This window comes from Heteronotia binoei, chromosome 16, assembly GCF_032191835.1.
Source record: "Heteronotia binoei isolate CCM8104 ecotype False Entrance Well chromosome 16, APGP_CSIRO_Hbin_v1, whole genome shotgun sequence".
NCBI classification, from domain to species: Eukaryota; Metazoa; Chordata; class Lepidosauria; order Squamata; family Gekkonidae; genus Heteronotia; species Heteronotia binoei.
Genome location: NC_083238.1, coordinates 20,778,297 through 20,801,500, shown reverse-complemented (window position 1 = coordinate 20,801,500; position 23,204 = coordinate 20,778,297). Strand labels below are relative to the sequence as shown.

General features: G+C 44.7%; 1 protein-coding gene across 1 annotated transcript in view; it reads right to left on the bottom strand.

Moving 5' to 3' along the window:
* Positions 1 to 23,204, bottom strand: part of GALNT5 (polypeptide N-acetylgalactosaminyltransferase 5) — a 51,887-nt gene that overhangs the window by 15,248 nt on the left and 13,435 nt on the right. The window contains exons 2-8 of the mRNA XM_060257311.1: positions 18,365 to 18,531; positions 16,052 to 16,171; positions 12,377 to 12,512; positions 11,660 to 11,779; positions 10,496 to 10,613; positions 9,448 to 9,771; positions 3,500 to 3,580 (exon numbers count right to left, since the gene is read on the bottom strand). Coding sequence (XP_060113294.1) covers positions 3,500 to 3,580; positions 9,448 to 9,771; positions 10,496 to 10,613; positions 11,660 to 11,779; positions 12,377 to 12,512; positions 16,052 to 16,171; positions 18,365 to 18,531 — 1,066 coding nt within the window. The remainder of the gene's footprint in view (positions 1 to 3,499; positions 3,581 to 9,447; positions 9,772 to 10,495; positions 10,614 to 11,659; positions 11,780 to 12,376; positions 12,513 to 16,051; positions 16,172 to 18,364; positions 18,532 to 23,204) is intronic.

Genomic DNA, 23,204 nt, shown 5'->3' with positions numbered 1-23,204 from the left:
GCAAAACCAGTGAGGCAAAACCAGAGAAGGGGAGGGCGGAGGCAGGCCAGGAGCATGGCGAGCCGCGAATCCGGGCCCTTCTAGGACCCGGACTCGCGGCTCGCCATGCCCCCGGCCCGCCTCCACCCCCCCTCTGAATCCACCCCAGAGGCGGAGCAGAGCAGGCGAGGCCGCTGTGCCGCTGCTGCCCCCCCTGCAGCTGCTCCTCCGAGATGGGCTCAGCCTGAGCCCATCTCAGAGGAGCAGCTGCAGTGGGGCGGGGTGGCAGCTGCGTAGCGGCGTCGCCCGCTCCGAGACGGGGTGGCTCGCCACGCTCCCTGGCGCCGTTTCCCCCCCTCCCCCTAGCTCCACCCCAGTGTCTCCTGGCTCCACCCCCAAAGTCTCCTGGCTCCATCCCCAAAGTCCCCAGATATTTCTGGGATTGGACTTGGCAACCCTACTTTGGAATGGACTTTAGGATAGTTTCTTATGATTACAGTGAGGTACTCACTGACACTGTGTAGATTTTGTTAATGCTTAACAGAATTCTTCGGATTTTTACAATTTCTTTCCATGGTACATTGTATTTCTTTGTCTCGACTATATACAGTGGTGCCCTGATTGCTTGTTACCTGCCTGTAACCTGGGCAGTAGCCAAATCCCCTAGATTAACTGCATGGCTTTTTTTTAAACCAAAGGAGTGAAATTAGCTGGGCGAGTTCTCTCAGGCAAAGGAATTGACCTGTTGTAGCAGAAATCTCAGTCTGAGCCTGCTCCTGGCAGCAGAGGCAGTGGAGTAAAGAAAAAAAAGAAGGGCCTTCATTATTAATTGCTGATCTAGCACTCCCCAGCACTAATATGGCAGCAGGAGAAACAAGTGTTCACCCCCCTCCCAATTCCGGGGGCTTTTCTGCACCTTTTCTTTTCGCTGCTTGTGTGTCTCCACTAGGGATAGCTCACAAACTGGCTCACAATCTTTGTTCTTGGAGAACTTTAGGCAGTTAGTGATTCACGAACCGCAGACTGGCCACTAACCTTCACAAACTTTTAAGGCAGTTTGTAGAAGGTTCACGAGGAGTTTAAACCCTTGCTTTCCCACAGTAAGCTGCCAAAACAGCTGAGCAGAGAGAGCAGGCTGCTCCCAGCCTCTTAGATGTTTAGATTGGAAACTGCTGATCTACAGTGGCAGCCTGTTCCCGCAGCTCAGCTGTTTCTGACTTTAAACAGCTGAGCCATGTGGAGCAAACTGCTCTTGTGCTCAGCTGTTTAAAGGGGCTTTCTTGGCCAGGCAGTCCCTGGGGCTCGCTGCCCAAGAAAGCCCCTTTAAACAACTGAGCTGCACAAGCTTCTCAGCATGGCCCAGCTGTTTAAAGGGGCTTTCTTGGGTAGCCAGCTCGGCTGTTTGGTCCAAACAAAGGAAAAAAAGGAGAAAACAAAATTCAACCTGAAATATACTGAAAACATTACAAGGGTCAAGCTACAACCAATCAATCATTATCAATATAAATATTTATTATGTGGTGTATGCAATAGTAAAATTAATAACATAATTAAAATTAAACATGGGGCCTGAATATCAAGCTGCATTACGAGTCAGAGCAAGCTTTACGTTATCCGTACATTAGCTGCAATAATTTCCCAAATACAGTTAATGAATATGTCAAATGACCAACATAAGACCATATGTGTTTGGGCCATTTTGTGGAAGAGTTCATTCTGTGTATGCAAAAGGAATCCATGGCATTTCTTGTTAAATGGTCTCATGTATCTGGTGTCAAAAAAGACCTTTGTGTGCCTTTGACCCTGATGGACTGCTACTAGACAGAGGAGACAATGAGGAACCAACAGTCTGGCTTGGCCCAAAGTAGGTTCATGTATGTTCAGAAGGATGCAACATCTGAAGACCTCAGTTGTGTAATTAAGATTGTAGTCTTCCATAACAGCAGTCAAATATTCTTGCAAATCATGCTTGCATTTCTCTGCAAACTCTTTCTTAAATCTTTCCCACTGAAATGGTACTGGTGGCAATCTTTTTCACACTAATTGCTATGCAGAAGTGGAATGGCTCAAAGCCACAGATGATACTCACAGAAATGCTGAAAAGAGTAATGTGGAACTACACCCAAGCACCCTTATGAGAGTCAGTATGTTTGAGAGCCAGTAGTATTTAAGACCGGCAGACTAGTATCTGGGAGACCCGAGTTCAAATCATCAATTATGCCATGGAAACCTACTAGGTGACCTTGGACCAGTCCCATTCTCTCAGCCTAACCTTCCTCACAAAGTTATTGTGAAGATAAAATGGGAAGAGGAGAACAATGTAAGCCACTTTGGGTCCTCAGTGGAGAAAAAGGCAAGGTACAAATAAATAAAAATAAATACTGAGGAAAAAACTTCCCTTAAAATAAAAGAACTTCCAAACAGGTCTCAAAGACAAAACCAAGAGTGAGAAGTACAGAGATTTTCTGCACAGAAAGAACGCAAAGAAACTCTAGAGTACAGATTTCTTGCAGGGTAGTAATGAGGGGAGGGACGGTGGCTCAGTGGTAGAGCATCTGCTTGGGAAGCAGAAGGTCCCAGGTTCAATCCCTGGCATCTCCAACTAAAAAGGGTCCAGGCAAATAGGTGTGAAAAACCTCAGCTTGAGACTCTAGAGAGCCGCTGCCAGTCTGAGAAGACAATACTGACTTTGATGGACCGAGGGTCTGATTCAGTATAAGGCAGCTTCATATGTTCATATGAGTGGCTCACTGCCTATGTTTGAGCAATCTTACAGAAGAATGCCAGCTCTTGGCTCACTGATTATGCACTACACCATGTTCTGCTATGAAGTGCTGTACTCCTGTGAAATTTAATATTTCACTTGTGTGTATGCATGAAAGAATGCACACAGGCGCTGCTTATGGGAGGTTAGACTGGGCCAAGGCCTAAGCCACACTGAAGAAAAAGAAGCCATCTCATGAACCGGGCAGCTTTCACCTGGTATTGTAGCCAGTTGTCTGATACAAAGAAAAGCTGTCTGGGAACTGGTTTGTCACTGCCATCCCTTTCTACCATTTAAACTCTCTGGTAAGAATAAAAGATGTCTCCTCAGTAGGAATCGACACCGTATGATGCTCTCTGCCCTTCTGGAAGAGCCAGTTTGGTGTAGTAGTTAAGTGCAAGGAGTCTTATCTGGGAGAACCGAGTTTGATTCCCCACTCCTCCACTTGCACCTGCTGGAATGGCCTTAGGTCAGCCATAGCTCTGGCAGAGGTTGTCCTTGAAAGGGCAGCTGCTGTGAGAGTCCTTTCAGCCTCACCCACCTCACAGGGTGTCTGTCGTGGGGGAAGAAGATATAAGAGATTGTAAACTGCTCTGAGTCACTGATTCATAGAGAAGGGCAGGGTATAAATCTGCAATTCTTCTTCTTCTTCTTCTTCTTGTGTAATGCCTGTTTTACTGCCTCTGAAATGGACATTTAAGCAATCACATTTGGCCTCTTGTATGCAGAATGCAAAAAGAACCCAGTCAGACTTACCTCACTATTAACATCACACGTTTCGAAGGTCAGATTAGATTCATGCACAGTGATGCACTTCGCCGAGGCTACATTAACAATCTAGAACAAAAAAAAAAAAGTTGAAATGAATGTTTTTTTAAAAAGCAGCTTTGAAACAGGCATAAATGTCCAAGAGGGAAAAACTCTGTAACAGAGAAATGTTTTGATAAAGTTGTGTTTCTTAATAACTGGTCAGTGTAAGCCAGTTCAAGGCCATTTTGTCCACCTTGAACCAAGTAAGCCAAGTTACATTTTTCTTTAGGATAATGCCCAGCACAAATGGGAGTCTTTCTGTCCACCTCTTCTTTCTGAATTTCCCCACCACCATGGGCAGGAATGGTACCACCAGAAAGCTGAAGGTGCATTTGGGGTTTATATCTTCCCCTGGGAGAAAGAATGTCCCAATGTCTCTTCCCTCTTGGAAATACACAAGAGATTTTTCCTTCGTGGCATCACTGCACCAATCCTCACTCTAATTCCATCTATTTTCCTAACTAAAAACTAACTTACACAAAATAAAAGAGCAAAGACCTCCAGGTGTAACAGTGCTGGAGGCAAAAGCCCAAGAATGAATATGGGCATACAGCAATAATCACTATAGCCGCTCCAACCCTGCATACTCCCACCATTATGAACATAGGTGCCATTAAGTTGCAACTGACTTTTGGAGATCCCAGGAAGCGGCTTTCAAGGCAAGTGCAAAGAAGAGATAGTTTGCCATTGACTTCTGCTGCAGAACCTTCATTCGTGGCTCCCCATCAAAGTATCGATCCCGTTAAGCTTCTGACAGAAAAGAGCAGGCTATACCATGCCATCTTACCTGTCATTCCCACCATTTTTGAAAGCTCAATTGCCATGCAAAATATCTGTTCTAAGAGTGCAAACTAGACTGAAACCTGTTATGTATGTGCAGGGGTCATTTTGTAGAAACATAGGTGGTGGAGCTCATCTAGGGATTGTTCTGCAGCTGCACATACTATTCAATGGACAAGGAGGTGGAACTCTCAGAATGAAGAGGTGAAGAAGAAGAAGATATTGGATTTATATCCTGCCCTCCACTCCAAAGAGTCTCAGAGCGGCTCACAATCTCCTTTACCTTCCTCCCCCACAACAGACACCCTGTGAGGTGGGTGGGGCTGGAGAGGGCTCTCACAGCAGCTGCCCTTTCAAGGACAACCTCTGCCAGAGCTATGGTTGACTCAAGGCCATTCCAGCAGGTGCAAGTGGAGGAGTGGGGAATCAAACCCGGTTCTCCCAGATAAGAGTCCGCACACTTAACCACTACACCAAACTGGCTCTCCACCAGGTGGCACTCTCAGAAAGGTTCAGGAGCTGCGCGATGACAGCGATGGTCCGGCATTCTCATATCCCTCCTACTTTTTAATATTGCCATTAACCAGCAGGTGGTGGGTTGTGTGGTGTGGGGGTGGGGGGAGAGAGGCAAAGCCATCCATATTTGCACCATATCGCTAACCTAAGCCAGGGCCTGGTTAAAATTTTGTCTGCCATCTGATGCTATATGGCAAAGGTGGCCAAACTTGCTTAACGTGAGAGCCACATAGAATAAATGTCAGATGTCTGAGAGCCACAAGACATGAATTTCAGATGTTTGAGAGCCACAAGACATAAAAACCTCCTCACACTACACCTGGCTCTGATACACATATTTAAGCTTTTGTAGATCAGGGCAGAGTTGGCTATTAGCTATCTGGATAAAAGTTTTTGTTGATTAATTGACTGAGGTCAGTTTCAATGAGTTGGCCACTCCTATTTATTCTTTGTGGTTATTTTGACTGGTAATGAAAAGGAACATATGAAAGACGACCTGTCCCTCTAACAATGTGCTGGCATTTGCCTACGAAACTGCTTTTTCATGCGCTAAAAATATATATTTACCATTAATGAATTCGTCTGAAAGTTTGTGATTCATCAGCTAACGTTCTTCAGTCTGTTGACAGCCCTAAAATCAATCTTTTTTGCTCTGATACTCCAAGTTTTCTGCTTACTGCTTCGAAATGCTAGAAATCTATTGTATGTTTGTGGGGGTAGGGGAAGAAAGAGAGGCAAAGCCATCCATATTTGCACCGTATTACTAACCTAAGCCAGGGACTGGTTAAAAAAGCAATTCGCCACGGCTGACCTTATGCAGTCCATTTGATTGCCCAACCCATCAGAACAGCTATCTGCTAGCTTAAAATGATCTTGCCTAACCAAGACTAATTCAATATTTTTTGGTTTTTTTGTTTTTGTTTTAAAACCTCCTCTGAGTTAATCATGTGAACTATAATTTGTTAGCATAAAGGTCAGAAAAATAAATATAAATAGGTGGCTAAGCTTTCCTGCTGTCACCCAGGCTCAGTTTGTTAATGGATTCAGAACCGAGTGAGTGATTACATACTGCATTTCCCTAGTCAGGTCCTAAGTGGCTTCTAAAGTATCTCTCAACTCCTGGATTTCTGTTCTTTCTTCCTTTCTCCTGCGATGGATCATTCCAGGGCTGTGGATCATGCAAATGGTCTGCTCTCCAGCTATTCAATTCACTTTTTGTATTTGTGTGGCCGCCCATGCCTGGAAGTCATGGTGACCTCTGGTGACCCCTAGTGGGGCATGGAGGACATTCAGAGAAGTGGCTTCATAGCCTGCCTCTGCCTCCCAGCCCTGGTATTCTTTGGAGGTCTCCCATCCAAATACTTGCCAAGGTTGGCCCTGCTCAGCTCCTGAGATCTGACAAGATCAGGCTTGCCTGGGCTACCCAGGTGTCTAGTTGGGCTTTCTATCAATCTCATGGGCTTCTGAGCTTGCCTTTTCATACCATCATCGTTAGCATTGGACACATGAAGCTGCTTTACACTGAGTCAGACAACTGATATAATCAATGTTGGTATTGTCTACTCAGACTGGCAGTGGCTCTCTAGGGGCTCCGATTGCTGTCTTCCACATCCCCTGTTACTTGATGATTTCAACTGGGCATGGTGACTGAACCTGGGATCTTCTGCGTGCCAAGCAGAAGCTCTGCTCCTTAGCCACTAAAACCACAGAGCTGATTTTAAACGTTTGTTAGGATACTCACTCCTTTACGGAAGTTAGTTTGGGTTTCGGGAAACGATACAAACAATCCTTATGTTATTCCTAGAGAAAGGAAGAAAATGGATACCTAGCGCTCTCTAGTGGTTGCAAGTTAGAAATGTGAACTCCTAGAAGAAATTATATTTTGGAGAAGATTCACCTGGATCAGTGTAGGTCTGAAGCGGCCAGGCAACCATCAAGTCCAGTGCTACCCTCTTCTTATATGTATAGACTGGCAACTTCCATTTCAATGTATCTCAAGATGTGTGAATGCACACAAAAGCTTATACCTTGAATAAAGCTTTGCCGGTCTTGAACTTTGTTCTCGTGCTTTGAGTAAGTCATTACAGAACTTGGAACGCACAGAGAAATATTTTAAAAGGTATACTTTGGCAATTGGGATCAATGCCTAGAAGGCCTTTTGGCATCTACAGATATGTCTTTACCGCTATGTGAATAACGTTTCTTGCTAAACATTGTTGCAGAGGTCGTGGAATGGAACAATATCACAGCCATTCAAACCAGGGAGACGGAGAGCCACGACGGCATTTTTGAGGTTTGCTACTATAAACATTTTCTCCTGATTTGAAAATATAAGTAGAGCCATGTTGGATCAGGCTGAGGATTTCCTACAGCAGCCAGCCAGATGGCGCCACGAAGTCTGCAAGCAGAATATGAATGCAAACAGACCCTCCCTTATCCCAGCATCTGACAAGAAGAGGTCTGCTGCCTCTGATCATGGAGATTCCATTTACTTATCTTGACCGCTAGCCTATACTCTTTGTCAATGGACTGGTTTGCTGTCTATTTCTTTCAAATGAGGAAACTTTTGTGCTGAGACAAATGAACTAGGTCAGGAAAGCCGGAGAAAGAGGAGAGAAACGCTAACGAAAGATGCAGCTCTGACGTCAATGTATGTGTCTTTCAACGTCTGTTTTGATGGGATCAAAACTGCAGAGGGGACAACAGACTTAATTTACAGTGCGATGCTGAACAAAGTTACATCCTCTTAAGCTGACTGATTTAAAACGGTGTAACTCTTCTTACAATTACACTACTAGTGGCTATAATTTTTTTTTAAATGAGGATCTAGTTGGCCTACCAGCACCTCCAAAAACTGGGGAATGCAACAAGTCTTCCTGTCTACCCTAAGGTATTCCCATCATGCATTCCCTTGATTCTACCCACCCAAAGCTCTCTTAAATTCCATCCCTGCCTTCCTGTCAGCCATGGCAGGTAAAGAGAACTTCAATGGTCAGTGTACCTCAGAACAACAGATGCTGGGGATAAGCCCCTCAGGAAAATACTGTTACCCTCATGCCCCAATTATAAGCTTCTCAGAGACATGTGGATGAAGACAGGGCTGGGCTTGCTGAAACACTAGCTTTCCAAAGGTGACAAACTGCACAAGACAGGGGCTGAGCACCAAACCAATCCTCCTGCTACAGAACAGCAGCTGTTTGAAAGAAGGCTAACTATCAAGCAGGGCCGGCTCGCCCACTAAACAAATTAGGCATTTACCTAGGGCACCGGGTGGGGGGTGCCGAATTGGGCTCCCCCCCCCTCCAGCACCCAAGACAAATGCCTAATTGCTGCAGGGCCACCTCCCCCCACCCCGGGTGCACTCAGACGCCAGCCTCATGCTTACCCGCTTTGCCAGGCATCAGAATAGCACTCTCTCTTAATAGAGACCAGAACGAGGTTTTGCTCGTGAGCGTGAAGCCTCTTCCTGCTTTCTATTAAGAGAAGGGTCTATTGCGATGCTGGCCAAAGTGGGTAAGCATGAAACTAGCATCGCATAAAGGAGAGCTGTCGTCTAATCAAAAGCCATCTAACATCCCAAAGAGCCAACTTTGTGTCACCGGCACTGTTTCGCTGTTCTGCATCTGTTACCCTCCTCAACATGCCTTTGCAGGAGAAGGCAATGGTGAACAAAAACATACAACACCATGAGAACATCAATCAGCACTGTGGGAGTAGGCAGGAACGATGTCCACCCCACTACTGATGTTACCCCATCCCCCTCTGCTCCTCTTTCCTCCCCTTCATCAGACCTGCATCAAACTGCAGAGACCATAGTGAATTTGCTGGGATGCTTCGTGATCCAGAACCCTCCTTTCCTTTTCTCGACCATGCCAAACTGCAATGCTACAGCACAGCCTGGCTAAAGGGCAAGGAGAACAGGACAGCCATTTTGAAAGTGGAGCGTCGTTCGGCTCTGTCCTGTCACTATAGCTGCTGCAGGTGAAGTGTCTAGACAGATGCTCCATTCTCAGCCACCACATGGTTCCTGCTTTAAGCCTGATAAAAACCGAAAGAGCCTGATGGCATGTAGATGTTCCCTTTAATCCAGAGTCTTTGTGCTTTCCATGCAGGGGAAATTCCCCATGTGGAAAAGCCTTAGTGAACTATTGTTTGTGCTCTGTCCCATACTGGCCCACTATCCCCAATGCTGGATCACAGAGCTTTAACTATGAATTACTAACAGGAGGCTCAGGCAACCCCTTAAAATCCACAGTAAAAAGCAATGCAAATACTTTTCCTCTGAAGATTCAACACTAGGTACACACTACAAGGCAGAAAAACAAATGAGGTATAGATGGTGATGGGCTGGCACGAGGGTTGCCACCTCCAGATGGGGCCTATTGTTCTCCTGGAATTACAACTGGTATCCACACCACAGAAATCTGTTTCCCTGGGAAAATGGCAGCTTCAGATGGTGGATTCTACGGCATCACATTCCTACTGAGCTCCCTTCCCTCCCCAATCCTCCAGCCTCCACATAGTCTGCTCCCAAATTTTCAGACAATTTCATTGGCACAAACATGAACAGTATACTGAAGCTTGAAATCTGAACATACCAGGCCACTGGCTTTAACAAGGGGTGCGTCTATATCAGGGTAGACGTTGTCCAGATACCACTTAAAGCTTTTGCACTGAAGCTGCTTCCTCATTTCCATCTGCTGAGTCAAGTTTCCAACGTCCAGGTTTTTCAGAATGAGGTGGTACCCATGTCCATAGAAGAGATCTTTGTATTCATCCATCCAAACCTCAGCGACGCGAGCTAAATTCCGCTCCACAGTGGTAATACGGTCCTTGGGGAAGGAGTAGGGGTTATCATTCCTGAAGATATGGCCTACTCTGGAACATGGGATGATTTCGATTTCACCTCCACACATCCAAACCTGTTAAAAAGGGCATTGATGTAACCACTGGCAAATGCATTTTGTCATGTAATATGACCTGGATGTATCCAGACACGCAAGGGATGAATATGAAAAAAAATGTTCATCAGCTCCTGACCAGGACCAATCCAGTTAGGCTAAAGGACTATTTGTATGCAATCCTCTGCATACAAGCGATCATATTTATCACTATCTTTAAAGACACTCAGAGCACACACACAAACACAAATACCAAACCCTGCACACACATTAGCATTGGAGAATAATTTTGAGAGGTATATTTCAATATGCCTATTTTGTTGTTTGAATTTACCTTGGCTAAACAAAACAGTAAGAGCGTTTTCCCATATAGCTTACCTCGGAGCGACGTCCCTCTTCACCGCGCAGCGTCTGTGCGGATTTCGCACCAACTGCTCTGCATAACCAGGAAGAGCCGCGGCTTTTGCGTCGCAGATGTAAATCGCTAAAAACCAGTTTACATCTGCGACGCAAAAGCTGCGGCTCTTCCTGGTTATGTGGAGCAGTTGGTGCGAAATCCGCGCAGACCCTGCGCGGTGAAGAGGGACGTCGCTTCGAGGTGAGCTATGTGGGAAAACGCCCTAAGCCACTACATATGCAGATCTCAGGATGTCTGCAATGGATTGTGACAATTACTTTAATGCTCACATGCTTGCAAAACTATAGAAAAAATTAAATCAAAATACTGTTTAGGAATACGACATACCTTGAATGAAAGCTCCATGTTTTCCCCTCCCCAAACATCAAGGCCAGGATCATATGTCCCAAGTTCAAAGAAATATTTCTTATCAATGGAAAATAACCCGCCTGCCATTACAGGACACCTAGTAAATGAATCAGAAATCAGGAGTGTGCATCGTACATGAGGGAAAAAAACTTTCTGCTCATAATTATTAATTCATTTTTGCACGTTCAGAAGATTTCTGCGCTGCTATTCCAGAGCACCTGTTTGAGGTGGATTTAAAATAAAGCAAGATAAAAGCATGGGCAGTATGGAAAGAGGAGACCTTTATAGAACCCCTGTCCAAAATACCTAGAATGGAACCATGTTCCATGTTTGCTTGTGTTGAATGGAAGCTTGCATAGATCTAACTAGAACTTGGCACTGCTCAGCTGCCATTTTTCCTTTTAAAAAGGGTTTTTAATATTTTTTTTTTTGGGGGGGGATCTGGAATGTGGTGAGGCTAGTCGACCCAAAAATCACAAGTGTAGAGTCTGAGTGCAACTGCTTCCCCCCAATTTAGGATTCAATTTGTTGCAGATGTAATAGTTCCTAAAACGTTATAAACTGATGACTGTTCCCCATCTGTGCTATTATACTTTGCTAGAAACATCTGTTATTGCTTTAGGAGTCTAACAGCTGTGTCTGCTGTGGTTTCTATGATGCAAGTCTGTTACCCAAGAAAGACCTAGTTCCCCAATATACCACACATTGCTGGATATAGTGCTATTGTAGTAATTCACTAAGGAGCGGACTGGCCTCTTGAACTTATCAGGAAAGTTCCCAGTGTACCACTGTGCTGGAGAACCCCTTGTGGCCAGGAGCAAGCTAGCCCAAATCTCCTCAGTTGGGTCAGTTTCTTCTAGGATTGTTTTGACAACTTAGTCCGCTTCTGAATCCAATTCCTAGATTTCCCTGCGAATGACAGCACAGTATTTAATGATCTGTGCATACTATTTTTGCCATGAAAAACAGAAGAATTACATGGCCTTCTTCCATCCTAGCTGCCTTGTGCATCGGTCAGGAAAAGTACGGAAGGGAAATAAATCTACTAAATGAATGTACTTTAAATAAATCGGGATATAATTCCTAAGGGCTTAATGTTGTAGGATTGACTTCATCAACACAAGCTGAACTTTATATACTTACCGAATTATATCAGTGTCCTTAATTTTATTTTTCTGAATGACATCTGGAGGAATTGGCTTCCATCCAAAATTCATTGGCCATGTAAAAATGCCACGTTGAAAACTATCCACAGTCATATAGCTGAAGAAAGAAAGTTATGATAGGCCTTAATTTCAGAAAGAGAGTTCCTGCCAGCAAAGGCTAACTTTAAACTATGTGATTGATTGGGGAGAGGCTGAATGGCAAGGGCACACAGAGGAAGGGAGAGCAAAGGGGGCAAACTGCTCTCCCCCCCAACTCAAGATCCCCACAGTATTGATTTGTATTGTCAAAAGTTAGTGGACAAGCAATGTTGTAGCCATTCAACCTTTGTTTTTCTGGGCAGCATCTTACAGAGCCAAATATGAAGACTCTTTGCTTAGCAAGTGAATTGCCATTCACGGTGATTAATGTTATATACCAAAGTATATCACACATTTATTACATTAATAGTTCCAGCACTTAAGCTCACTATGTTATCTACCGTGGGGAGGATGGAACCAGAATTGGATCTTAAAACTGTGCTTTTCCCAGGACTTCAAGTTGCCTCTCTAAAGAACCACCAGGCAGCAGATGGACATCCCACTTAAACAGTTATCAATACCGCGAAGACTGATGCCAAACTAGGATTTAACTTGCAGAGTGCTGGACCCCTTCCCTGTGCATTAATCGCAATGGCTGGATCAGGACAAACATTACCTCATGTCTTTGTCACTGATTACTTCAATAACAGGACAGGCAACTTTCTTTCTGTTTAAATAGATTCTGTCCAGCAGTGGCTCCAGCCACCCTACATTGCATTCTACATGCGAATCTAAGAATGTCAGTACATCACCTGAAGAAGAAAACATCAATGACTTATTTCTGTTATAATAGGGCAACAGAAAGTATTTACTGGATGGATTCTTGTGATGGAGGCAGCTGAAAGAGATTGATAATATTAGTAGAATTCTATTGGGTAATATTGTGGTGAAGATCAGAGCCTTTTTTGTACAGGAACTCTTTTGCATATTAGGCCACGCATCCCTGATGTAGCCAGTCCTCCTGGAGCTTACAATAGGCCCTGTACAAAGAGCCCTGAAAGCTCTAAGACGATTGGCTAGAACAGGGGTGCATGTCCTACTATGCAAAGGAGTTTCTGCCCTGGTGAAGATAAATCTAATGCAAACCCATTCTTCACCAATCCGTCACTGATTTTTGCTCAAGTCATTCTTTCCCAGCCTTACCAAATCACTGGGTTGTTTGTACCTAATCCAGGTCAGAACTGAAAAATTTGTTTCTGTCTAAAAACTAGCAGCTTTTTATTATGATCAAAGATCAGCCAGCACCAATCTCAAAGCACAAGATAAGCACGGATAAAAACATTAAAAATTAATAACCTCATTAATTGCTGATTTCAGTAATGCACAGTAGTTAATAAAAAGACTGGAATATCTGCTTTCTTATTGACCAAGCAGAAGTATAGAATTTGGTCACCTTAAGGGTGATTTCATTAAGGCAATCTGCAAGAATAGATGTATGGAACTTGACAGATGTGCTTGTAAGCTTGGATAAAATTGAAGTGATGTAGAAAGAACAAATATCCTTATAAATTGAGCACTTAACGACAAATTAACAAGAACCTTAAGAGACTATGATTTAGAAGTATTTAAGATGGAGTGGGAAAAGTTCAGAAGATACGTAGGAAAAAAGTGGAAAATAAAAGACCATTAGACAATTTTCGATAATGACTAAGTACAAGAGAGAGGAGGCTATGAATTTTGGTTCTTATTAATTAAGGGTACCTTTAATACTAACGTTTTAAGTATAGTACACCGGCGGGGGTCAAGTAATGGGGGGAGGGGTGGTTAGAAAGTAATATATGGGATAGAGGAAAACGTAGTTATTAATGATGTAAGAAATTGAATATATTACCATACGTTACTAATATAATAATAATAATAATAATAATAATAATAATAATAATAATACAATTTTATTTATATCCCGCCCTCCTCGCCGGAGCAGGCTCAGGGCGGCTAACAACATTCATAAATATACAATACAGTGAGTATACAAGCTTTAAAATTAACAATATATTGTTTGAAACCAATAAATGGAGCACTTAAGTAACAAATCAAGTGTCATCAAGCTGCAACTGTTAACAACACTTCATGGGGTTTTCAGGGCATGAGATGATCAGAGACGGCTTGCTACTGCCTTCTTCTGCATAGTAATCCTAGACTTCCTCAGTGGTCTCCCATCTAAGTACTAACCAGGGCCAATCCTGCTTTGCTTCCAAGCTTTCACTAACTATTGATCAGATTTATACATGTTTTCCAAATAATTTTCAGAGCACTAAAAATAAACCTTTTTGTATTTTACTATTCTTTGAAATGGTATAAGATCCAGGCTGATGGAAGAGACGGGAATGGTGATTTTGCTCCCTTCCTCTTCCTTCCTGCAGCCCACCTGTTTGCATGGCTTTTACTCCAAACAAGACCCCAAGAATCAACTTTCCTGGGGGTTGAAGGGACTACCGGGGGGGAGGGAAAAGTGAGGAACATCTGTGACCATCAGAACTTTATGCTAACAAATGGCTGGCTCTGACCATAACCCAATCCATATTAGCATTTTTGGAATGCAATATTCCCTCTTCTCACTCCTGCAACAGCTCAGTATGCCCCATAAAATCCATTTCTTTTGTATTGTTTCAGTTTGAAGAGATCCTGGTAATCCCCTCTCCCCAGTAACAAGATGAGGTAGTACATGTGGGGGAAGAGGGGAAATTGTGTTTTGTGCTCCCCAAAACAGTAGAGTGGAGCCAAGCCATAACCTTCGGAGTGACGGTTTAGATTGTGAACTTATATCATCTGTCCACTGTATCATCCCTCATTAGGTAGTATCACCCATGTGACTGATCCAGGAAGTACCCTCGCTTTCCACTGACTCAGTCTCTCCACATGATGACACTGCATAGCAAAATCTGATTGGTTATGCTAGTTTTATGACATCACATTCCTGTGACTAATCAACAAGGATAAAAGGGAGCAGTAACCAGAAGAAAAGGTGCTACTGCAGTAGGTGAAGTAGATGGTGCCTGGGTTTTTTGGCCACTGTGTGACACAGAGTGTTGGACTGGATGGGCCACTGGCCTGTTCCAACATGGCTTCTCTTATGTTCTTATAAATAATACCACTCCAATAAAAAGAGTGAATATTTTCATAAACAAACTTTTCTGGAAAAAAACTGTTGCATCACTTTCTTTCACTAATTACTCAAAACTGCAAAACTTTCGTGCAGCGTTAAGCACATAGTTCAGTCTGTATATCTGAAGGGGAAACTCTTCTCCCTTTGTTTTATTTCTACATTTGGTGTGTTTTTAAATGGTGTAGAGATTACCGTATTTTTCAGACCATAAGACGCACTTCCCCCCCCCCCAAAAAAAAAAGTGGGGGAAAAAGTGTGTGCGCCTTATGGAGCGAAGGTACGTACCTTCCTCTGGGGGGGGGGGGCGATCCGTTGCCTCCGCCTCTGATCCCGGCGCTTCCCCCGCGCCTGCCTGCCTGGCTCCAGCTTCTTCCAGCAAGCACTGGGATCACTCCATGCTGCCCCCAACGCAAACCCAGCGCTTCGCGAGCGCCGGCTGCGGAGAGGGCAGCGTGCTTCTTCCATGCCTGTCTGCCTAGCTCCAGCTCTGACGCTTACAGCAAGCGCCAGGATCGCTCCCTCCACTCTCCGATCCCAGCACTTGCTTTAAGCATCAGAGCTGGAGCCAGGCAGACAGGCACGGAGGAAGCACGCTGCCCTCTCCACAGCCGGTGCTCGCGAAGCGCTGGGTTTGCGGAGGGGGTGGGTGCTTCCTCCGTGCCTGTCTGCCTTGCTTCAGCTCTGATGCTTAAAGCAAGCGCTGGGATCGGAGGGCGGAGGGAGCGATCCTGGCGCTTGCTGTAAGCGTCAGAGCTGGAGCCAGGCAGACAGGCACGGAGGAAGCACGCTGCCCTCTCCGCAGCCGGCGCTCGCGAAGCACTGGGTTTGTGGTGGGGGCAGCGTGGAGTGATCCCAGCGCTTGCTGGAAGAAGCTAGAGCCAGGCAGGCCGGGATCGGAGGCGGAGGCAGCGGATCGCCCCCCAGGAGGAAGGTGCGTCCTATGGTCCGGAGCACCTTATGGTCCAAAAAATACGGTATATATGATCCTGTGAATGTTACGCGTACCGACATACCACTGAATGTACTAGAACTCAAATATGGTTAATTCCATTTATTTCAACAAAACATGAGGTGATGCATTATTTTTACTGGATTGTTTCCAATGTCCCTGAATCTTGCATATGAACAGTGAAGAGCGAATAAATATACAACTGCTGTCTTACAATAAAAGACGACGTTACATACCTTTAGCAATCTCTGCTCCAGCCAGCCTTGCTCGTATTAAACCATGCCTTTCTTTGAGATGAAGGACACGAACTTTGGGAAACTTTGACATGTATTGGTCTAAGTTATCCTTGAGGTAAGCTAAATTGGCACAGAAGAGAAACAAACAAAGGGTCCATAAGGATTTACTTCTCAAACTCTTACTGTTCAGTCGCAAACAGACTTTGTGGAAAGCGCTGTCAAGTTGTAGTCTTTCAAGGTTTTCAAGGCAAAGAGACAAACAAACCTGCCTCTACATAGCACCCTTGGATGTCCTTGGTGGACTACCATCCCAATACAAAATTAGGGTCAACCCTGCTTAGTTTCCAAGATCTAACAAGACTTGACTAGCCTGGTCATTCCAGGTCAGGGTTAAACAGGATTTAAACTTTCTAAATTTTCTGAGTTAGCCTGGTCCATCCAGGTCAGGGTTATACCTTTCTAAATTATGGGCTTATACAAGGGCATAAAGAGCGCAGAGTGGTAAAGCTGCAGTACTGCAGTTGGAGCCCTCTGCTCACCATCTGAGTTCGATCCCAGCAGAAGCTGGTTCAGGTAGCCAGCTCGAGGTTGACTCAGGCTTCCATCCTTCTGAGGTCGGTAAAATGAGTACCCGGCTTGCTGGGGGGATAGTGTGATGACTGGGGAAGGCAATGGCAAACCACCCCGTAAAAAGTCTGCTGTAAAAACACTATGAAAGCAACGTCACCCCATAGTCGGAAACGACTGGTGCTTGCACAGGGGACTACCTTTACCATTTTTTTTACAAGGGCATAGCTATATTGCTGGAGGGTGCCTCCTGGTGGCTGATACAGACTGATGTCCTTCCCAGACCCAAACTGTGTGCCCATATTCAAGGTGAGCCTCTGTGGCACTACTACAATAACTTATGGTAAAATTGGATTGCAACAGGTAGCGTACCGTACCTGCTGCTAGGGGCAGCTATAAACTGTGCCTCCACCATCATTGGCTGGATTCAGATGGGCAGCTCAAGGCGGCAGCCTCTAGGCTTAAAAAAAGTCGGCGCAGTTTGACGCACCCCGCTGTGAACGGATGGCACATGCCCAGCTGCTGAGAGAGGCATGGGCTCTGTGTGTGCCTCTTTAAGAGGCGTGTAGCATGGAGCCTTCGGGTTTTCTCCGGTCTCACTTTCCATGTGACTCTTTTGTTCAATGCAAATGCTTTCAGCAGTTTGCTACCAGGATGTACTTGGTGGCATTTTGAGGTGGAGTTGAGGTGGCAGGAGATGACAAGGGTATGCTTCCAGCTTGAGGCCCAGATTGTCAAGCATTAGATCTCAAAGTAACCAGTCCTTGAATTTTGAAACAAAGTTTGGTTTATTGATAATCCATGTGGCTCAGCCGAGCTAGGTATTGGAACTGATACAGTGTAACAGTAAAATGCATACTTAAAGATGGCACATCAAAGGTTCTATAAACAATTCCACATTCTCTAAACAATTCTACATTCACGTGTGAAACTTCTCCCTGTAGCTTCCTTATCTCTACTGCGGTCAGCCCATCCTGGGTTCCAGCCTTGCTGGCATGGGAATTAGTCCCAGGAGGTTTTATCTTCAAAGAGTACATTCCTGCATTTGTTAGTAAAAGCGAAAGGAACAAAGGGGGGTTCGCTACTTTGATGTGCATAGGCTCAATTCATGGTTAGTAACATTTCTATACTTTGGTAACTATAATCATAAAGAAATAGACAATGCTTGACACAGATGTGCATGTGTAAACACGCCTTTTAAATATGGGGTTGGGGTGGCTGTGTCAGGACAAATTGCTCATCTGAATACAGCCACTGTGACTCTGAACCAATTTGGGATACCACCCCCATCATGGCCACTTCATTCATGGATTTTCCCCATTTTCTCAATTCTGTAAGCTCCACTGTGAAGGATAGCTTCCATATGAAATGTATTTATTTATTCTCTCTCCAGAAAAGCCCATCTGATGAAACCAGGATGGAGCACAGCATTCCCTGATCTGTATCCTTGAATCAAAATATGCTCTCTCTTTCTTTCATCAATTCATTCATTTAATGTATACCCCACCACGAGTGGCATCAGGGAGGCTTACAGAAAAACCCATCAACAATAAAACAGTAAAAACATAATAGGCTGGTGTTAATATAGTTGGTCTACTGTTTCCTACACAGAGGTAATCTCTATCCCTGTAAAACCACTACGTAGAAATTCAATGAAACAAAAGCAGCTTGAAATGTCAGGGAAGTTTAAGGCAAATAAATGTGGTCAAAAAGTCACAACAATCACATGCAGAGCTGACTGTCTACCTTTTGTGCTGAAGTCATCCACCAAAATGATTTCTTTAATAAACTGAGGAGGAGATCGGTTGAGGACGCTGTGAACGGAGCGCAGGAGAGTGGACCATACTTCATCCACAAAACACATGATGATGCTGGTAGTGGGAAGGTTATTGTGTACGAGAAGATCTGAACATCTGCAAAGACAGAGCGCATTTACACTAGATGGTGTTTATACACGCAGAAGACCGGATGACTGTTGCTTCTCCAATATGCAACAAATGTTAGCGATGATATAGTCAACAGGGAGCAGGAGAGAGAACCAAAGAGAAATTTCAAATAAAACAGCATAAATGTTAGCAACAATAGAATGCCAGTGAATAAAACAGTGCCATTTGGGCAATTCATCTCTGTGGACTGATTAAGTAATGATGTGGACAGCTGTCATCAAACTGTGATCTGATTCTTGACAAACAATGAAAGACGGGCTTTAAGGCTCTGTGCCATTTGCAAAGAACCCCCTCCCCCGACCATCTATGTTATAATATAGGCTTCCATTAAAATCCACAGATTTTACGAACCTTGCAATTCATTCCTAAACAGAGTTACACCCAGTGTTGGCAATGGATTTAGAAGGTTGTAACTGCCTTGGATGACCCAGGTAAGCTTGATCTTGCCGGGTCTCAGAAGCTAAGCACGGGTTGGCCCTGGTTAGTACTTAGATGGGAGACAACCAGGGAAATCCAGAATTGCCACACAGAAGAAGGCAGTGGCAAGCCACCTCTGTATCTCTTTTGCCTGGAAAATCCCCCAGGGTTGCCATAAATTGGCTGCGGCTTGATGGCACTTTTCAGCACCAATGCTGTTTAGGAGTGTGTGTGTGTATCTGTGCCTGTTTGTATTGCTGTCAAGTTGCAGCTGACTTATGGCAATACCATAAGGTTTTCAAGGTGGTGAGCAGCAGAGGTGGTTTGCCACTGATTTCCTTTGCAAAGCCTTCCTTGGTGGTCTCCTATCCAAATACCAACCCTGCTTAGCTTCTGAGATATGACAAGGTTGGGCTGCAATACCATTCCACATCCTCATTGAGAATTGCCCAGAAGGCAACACGCAACTGGGTTACAGAGAGACCTTTACAGGGGCATAACTGCTACTTGGCCACTCAAGGGAACTTCAGTTTTCTTTACAGGAGGTCAGAGATGTCCATAAATTCTCCCTCACTATTAAAACTTCCACATTGCCACTTCACTCTCCTTGTGGGTCCAATGACTCTCAGGATCAAAAGTTTCAGGGAGCTTAGAGGGCTAAAGGGGGAACCATAGCATTTAATATAGTCAGTCAGCCAATCAATTTATTGCATTAGCACATACTGCCATAGCATTAAACAACCAAATTCAACAATAAAACAGAGGTACAAGGGGAAAAAAAAAACAGAATACCTCATGCCTTAATACAATAAGATACATTAAAACCCAATTTTAAAAACCAGATATAAAATTTAAAACATCAGAGAAAAAGGGAAAAAAACCTACCCAAAATGAACAATTAACGAGGTACAGTCTTCATTTTCTTTTCCATAATACCAGTCATAAATCTTGCAACTTGGAGGGTAATGTGTCTATCTCTGTCAGACAGCAAGAAGACTAGCTTCTCCTGATTTGACATACCAAAAAGAGAAGACAAAATACGATCCAGAAACCTACTCCGTTCAACGATAAAATCAGGACAGTAAAACAGGGAATGGTAGAGGTCCTCAATGGATGTTAAGTCACAAGTGCAGACTCTTTCCTGAAAAGGGGGAACCAAGCGTTGAAACAAAGCAACATCGTATTGTGAGCTGAGGTCCCCTTTAAACAGAAGTACTTCATGAAACGTACAGACGTCTTTCTTAAATGGTTGTTTCTTGCTGGCAGCTATTAGTTACTACCCTAGCCAAAGATGTTTAAAAAAACAAAACAGCAGTGGCATTACTGCTGTTGCCAGTTTTTGTGTTTAAGACAGTGCCTGATTCCTCAAAACAAACTGGGTGGCCAGCGGCACAGACAGAAACACCAAGGCCCACAAATTAGTTTTCCAGAAGAATAACATTGAACAGGGCTTGGCAACTGGAGTATGTTATAATGAACTGGAACACCAGAGAACTGAACAATTCTACAGAACAGCAGTCCTGTGGATTCATGCTAGATGGAAACCAGGTGTAGAGGGAAATGCAGCAACGTGATTGAAATGGGAGTAATTAGTCATTCCTAAGTAGAAAAGGCCTTCAACAGCTACATAACAGGAAGGCTTCCCTGACGGGGACAACCTTGCCCTAGAATGTGTGGGGGAGATAATCACCGCTGCTCGCTGCCTCCGATGTCAGATCTAAATTGCAACAGGCAATTTGCTCTGTGACAAGTTAAAGGGAATCCATAAAGGCACTGCAAAACCACATTTTAAACTATGGATTGACTCAATCATGGAAGCCACGACCCTCAGTTTGTAGAACCAGAGCAAGGCTGTTAATGATAGGATGTTTTGGAAGTCATGAATTCATAGGGTCACGATACAGCAGAAGCTACTTGACAGCACTTGATGCACAACCATGAAGGGACTGCCATTCTTCCTTCTTGCACTGAGAAAAGCTATTTGGGTAGAAGGGAATGAACTGAAGTCATATTTGGTTATAGCATCTGCCAAAGACTGGGAAGACTCAGATTCAAATCCCCTCAGCCATAAAGCTCATTAGGTGACCACTGGCCAGTCGTTCTCTCTAAACCTAATTTGCCTCCCAGTAGCCCCATAGCTAGGAGCCGCAGGGTTAAGAAAAGGAAGTTAGAGAGGCTGGGGCCGTCCCTCTCCCCCCACAACTGCAAGATTTAAAAAAACCCAAGAGGAGCATGCAGGAGCAGCAGTAGCCCCTCCCATGCAATTTAAAGGGCCCACCTATTAGCCCCTTAAATTGTACGGGAGGCCATCCCTCCCACATGATTTAGAGCCTACCAATCAGCTGATTTAAATAGTCTGGGACGGACGGCGGCTGCTCCTGAGTGCCCCTCCTGCACAATTTAAATCACACACAGAGGTGAGAGAGGGGCAACCCTAGGATGGAGGGAGGTCCCCCCAAAACTGTTGGGGGGCCAGTCCCCACGGGCTGCTGGTTAGCTATGGGCCTGCCTCACAGTGTTGTTGTGAGGTAAAATGGAGGAGCAAGCAGCTATGTATACTGTCCTGACCTCTTTGGAGGAAAAGGATGGTAAAAACATAACAGACAGGTAACGCCCAGCAGACAGCATGCTGTACTTGAACAGGAGAAACCAAAGTACAACTCTCCAGTCAGCTTCACTGTGCAACTATGCACTGTCTCCCAGAATAAAGTACCTTACTAGATTGTTGTGAAGAAAAAAAAAAAAAGATACAGACCTTCCTAAAATTACTTTAAAGCAGAGCACTCCATAAAGAAGAATTTCCACAGTGGCACCTCGCCTTTAGAACACTCTCCTTCTTGAGACTTTCTTCCCTGGTGCTAGGATTGCCAACCTGGGGTTGGAAAATTCTTGGAGATTTGGGGGGGGGGGGGGTGACTGCTGGGAAGGGTGGAGTTTGAGGGGGGGAGAGAATTCAACAGGGTATAATGGCATAGACCATTATAGCTGAAGATCAGTTGTAGAAGTGGGAGATCTCCAGGCCCCACCTGAAGGCTGGCTACTCTAGGGGGCTTAACATTTATCCATGGGAGTTGTAGGCAAAAACCATCTGGAGCTACCATTGGCCACCCCTGGCATAGACTCTGCCCTCCAAATTTTCATCCTGGGGAACTGATCTCATATTTAGAGATCCATTGTAATTCCAGGAGATTGCCAGGCTCTACCTGGAGGTTGGCAAGCCAACCCGGTATATGCTATACTGTCTTTGAGGTGTCTGCTCAAAACGTATCTTTTTACCCAGGCTTTCAATTATGGGTTTTATCTTTCCAGCTTTCTTTAATGATTTGCTTCTGTCCTGAGGTCTGCTTTATGGATAGTTTCATGCTGTTATGTCCCTGGGCTTGTTTTAATGGCTTCTTGTTTTTATACTAAAAATTTAGTATTTTACTTTTAAGCTACCTTGAGCAGCATTCTAAACAAGTGGCATAGAAATGCACAAATGAATAAATGATGCAAAACTTCCTTCAGAGATTAAGCATTGCATAACAAAGTCATCACGACATCTGAATTTAGATAGTTCAGACACTCAGCTATTAGTCATCTAATATGTGGGTAGGTTTGCCAGGTCTGTGTTGGAAAATACTTGGAGACTTTGGGGGGGGGGAGTGGATCTGGGAGAGAGCAGGGTTTGAGGAGGGCGGGGGGGGGCTCAGCATGGAACAAAGCAGCTATTTTCTCCAGGGGAGCTGATCTCTGCCAGCTGAAGATCAGTTGTAGAAGTGGGAGATCTCCAGGCCCCACCTGAAGGCTGGCAACCCTAGGGGGCTTATCATTTATCCTTAAGGCTTGCCCCATAAATCTCTAACCTTCTTCCAATATGACCGCATGGACTGGGGGGGGGGGGGGGGGGGGTTTTAAATGAGCTCAGTTCCTTCTTGCCATGCTTCTGGTCTCCCATTGGTTACCAGGCTGGGCAATGTAGAAGAAGAAGAAGAAGATATTGGATTTATATCCCGCCCTCCACTCCGAAGAGTCTCAGAGCGGCTCACAATCTCCTTTCCCTTCCTCCCCCACAACAGACACCCTGTGAGGTGGGTGGGGCTGGAGAGGGCTCTCACAGCAGCTGCCCTTTCAACGACAACCTCTGCCAGAGCTATGGCTGACCCAAGGCCATGCTAGCAGGTGCAAGTGGAGGAGTGGGGAATCAAACCCGGTTTTCCCAGATAAGAGTCCGCACACTTAAC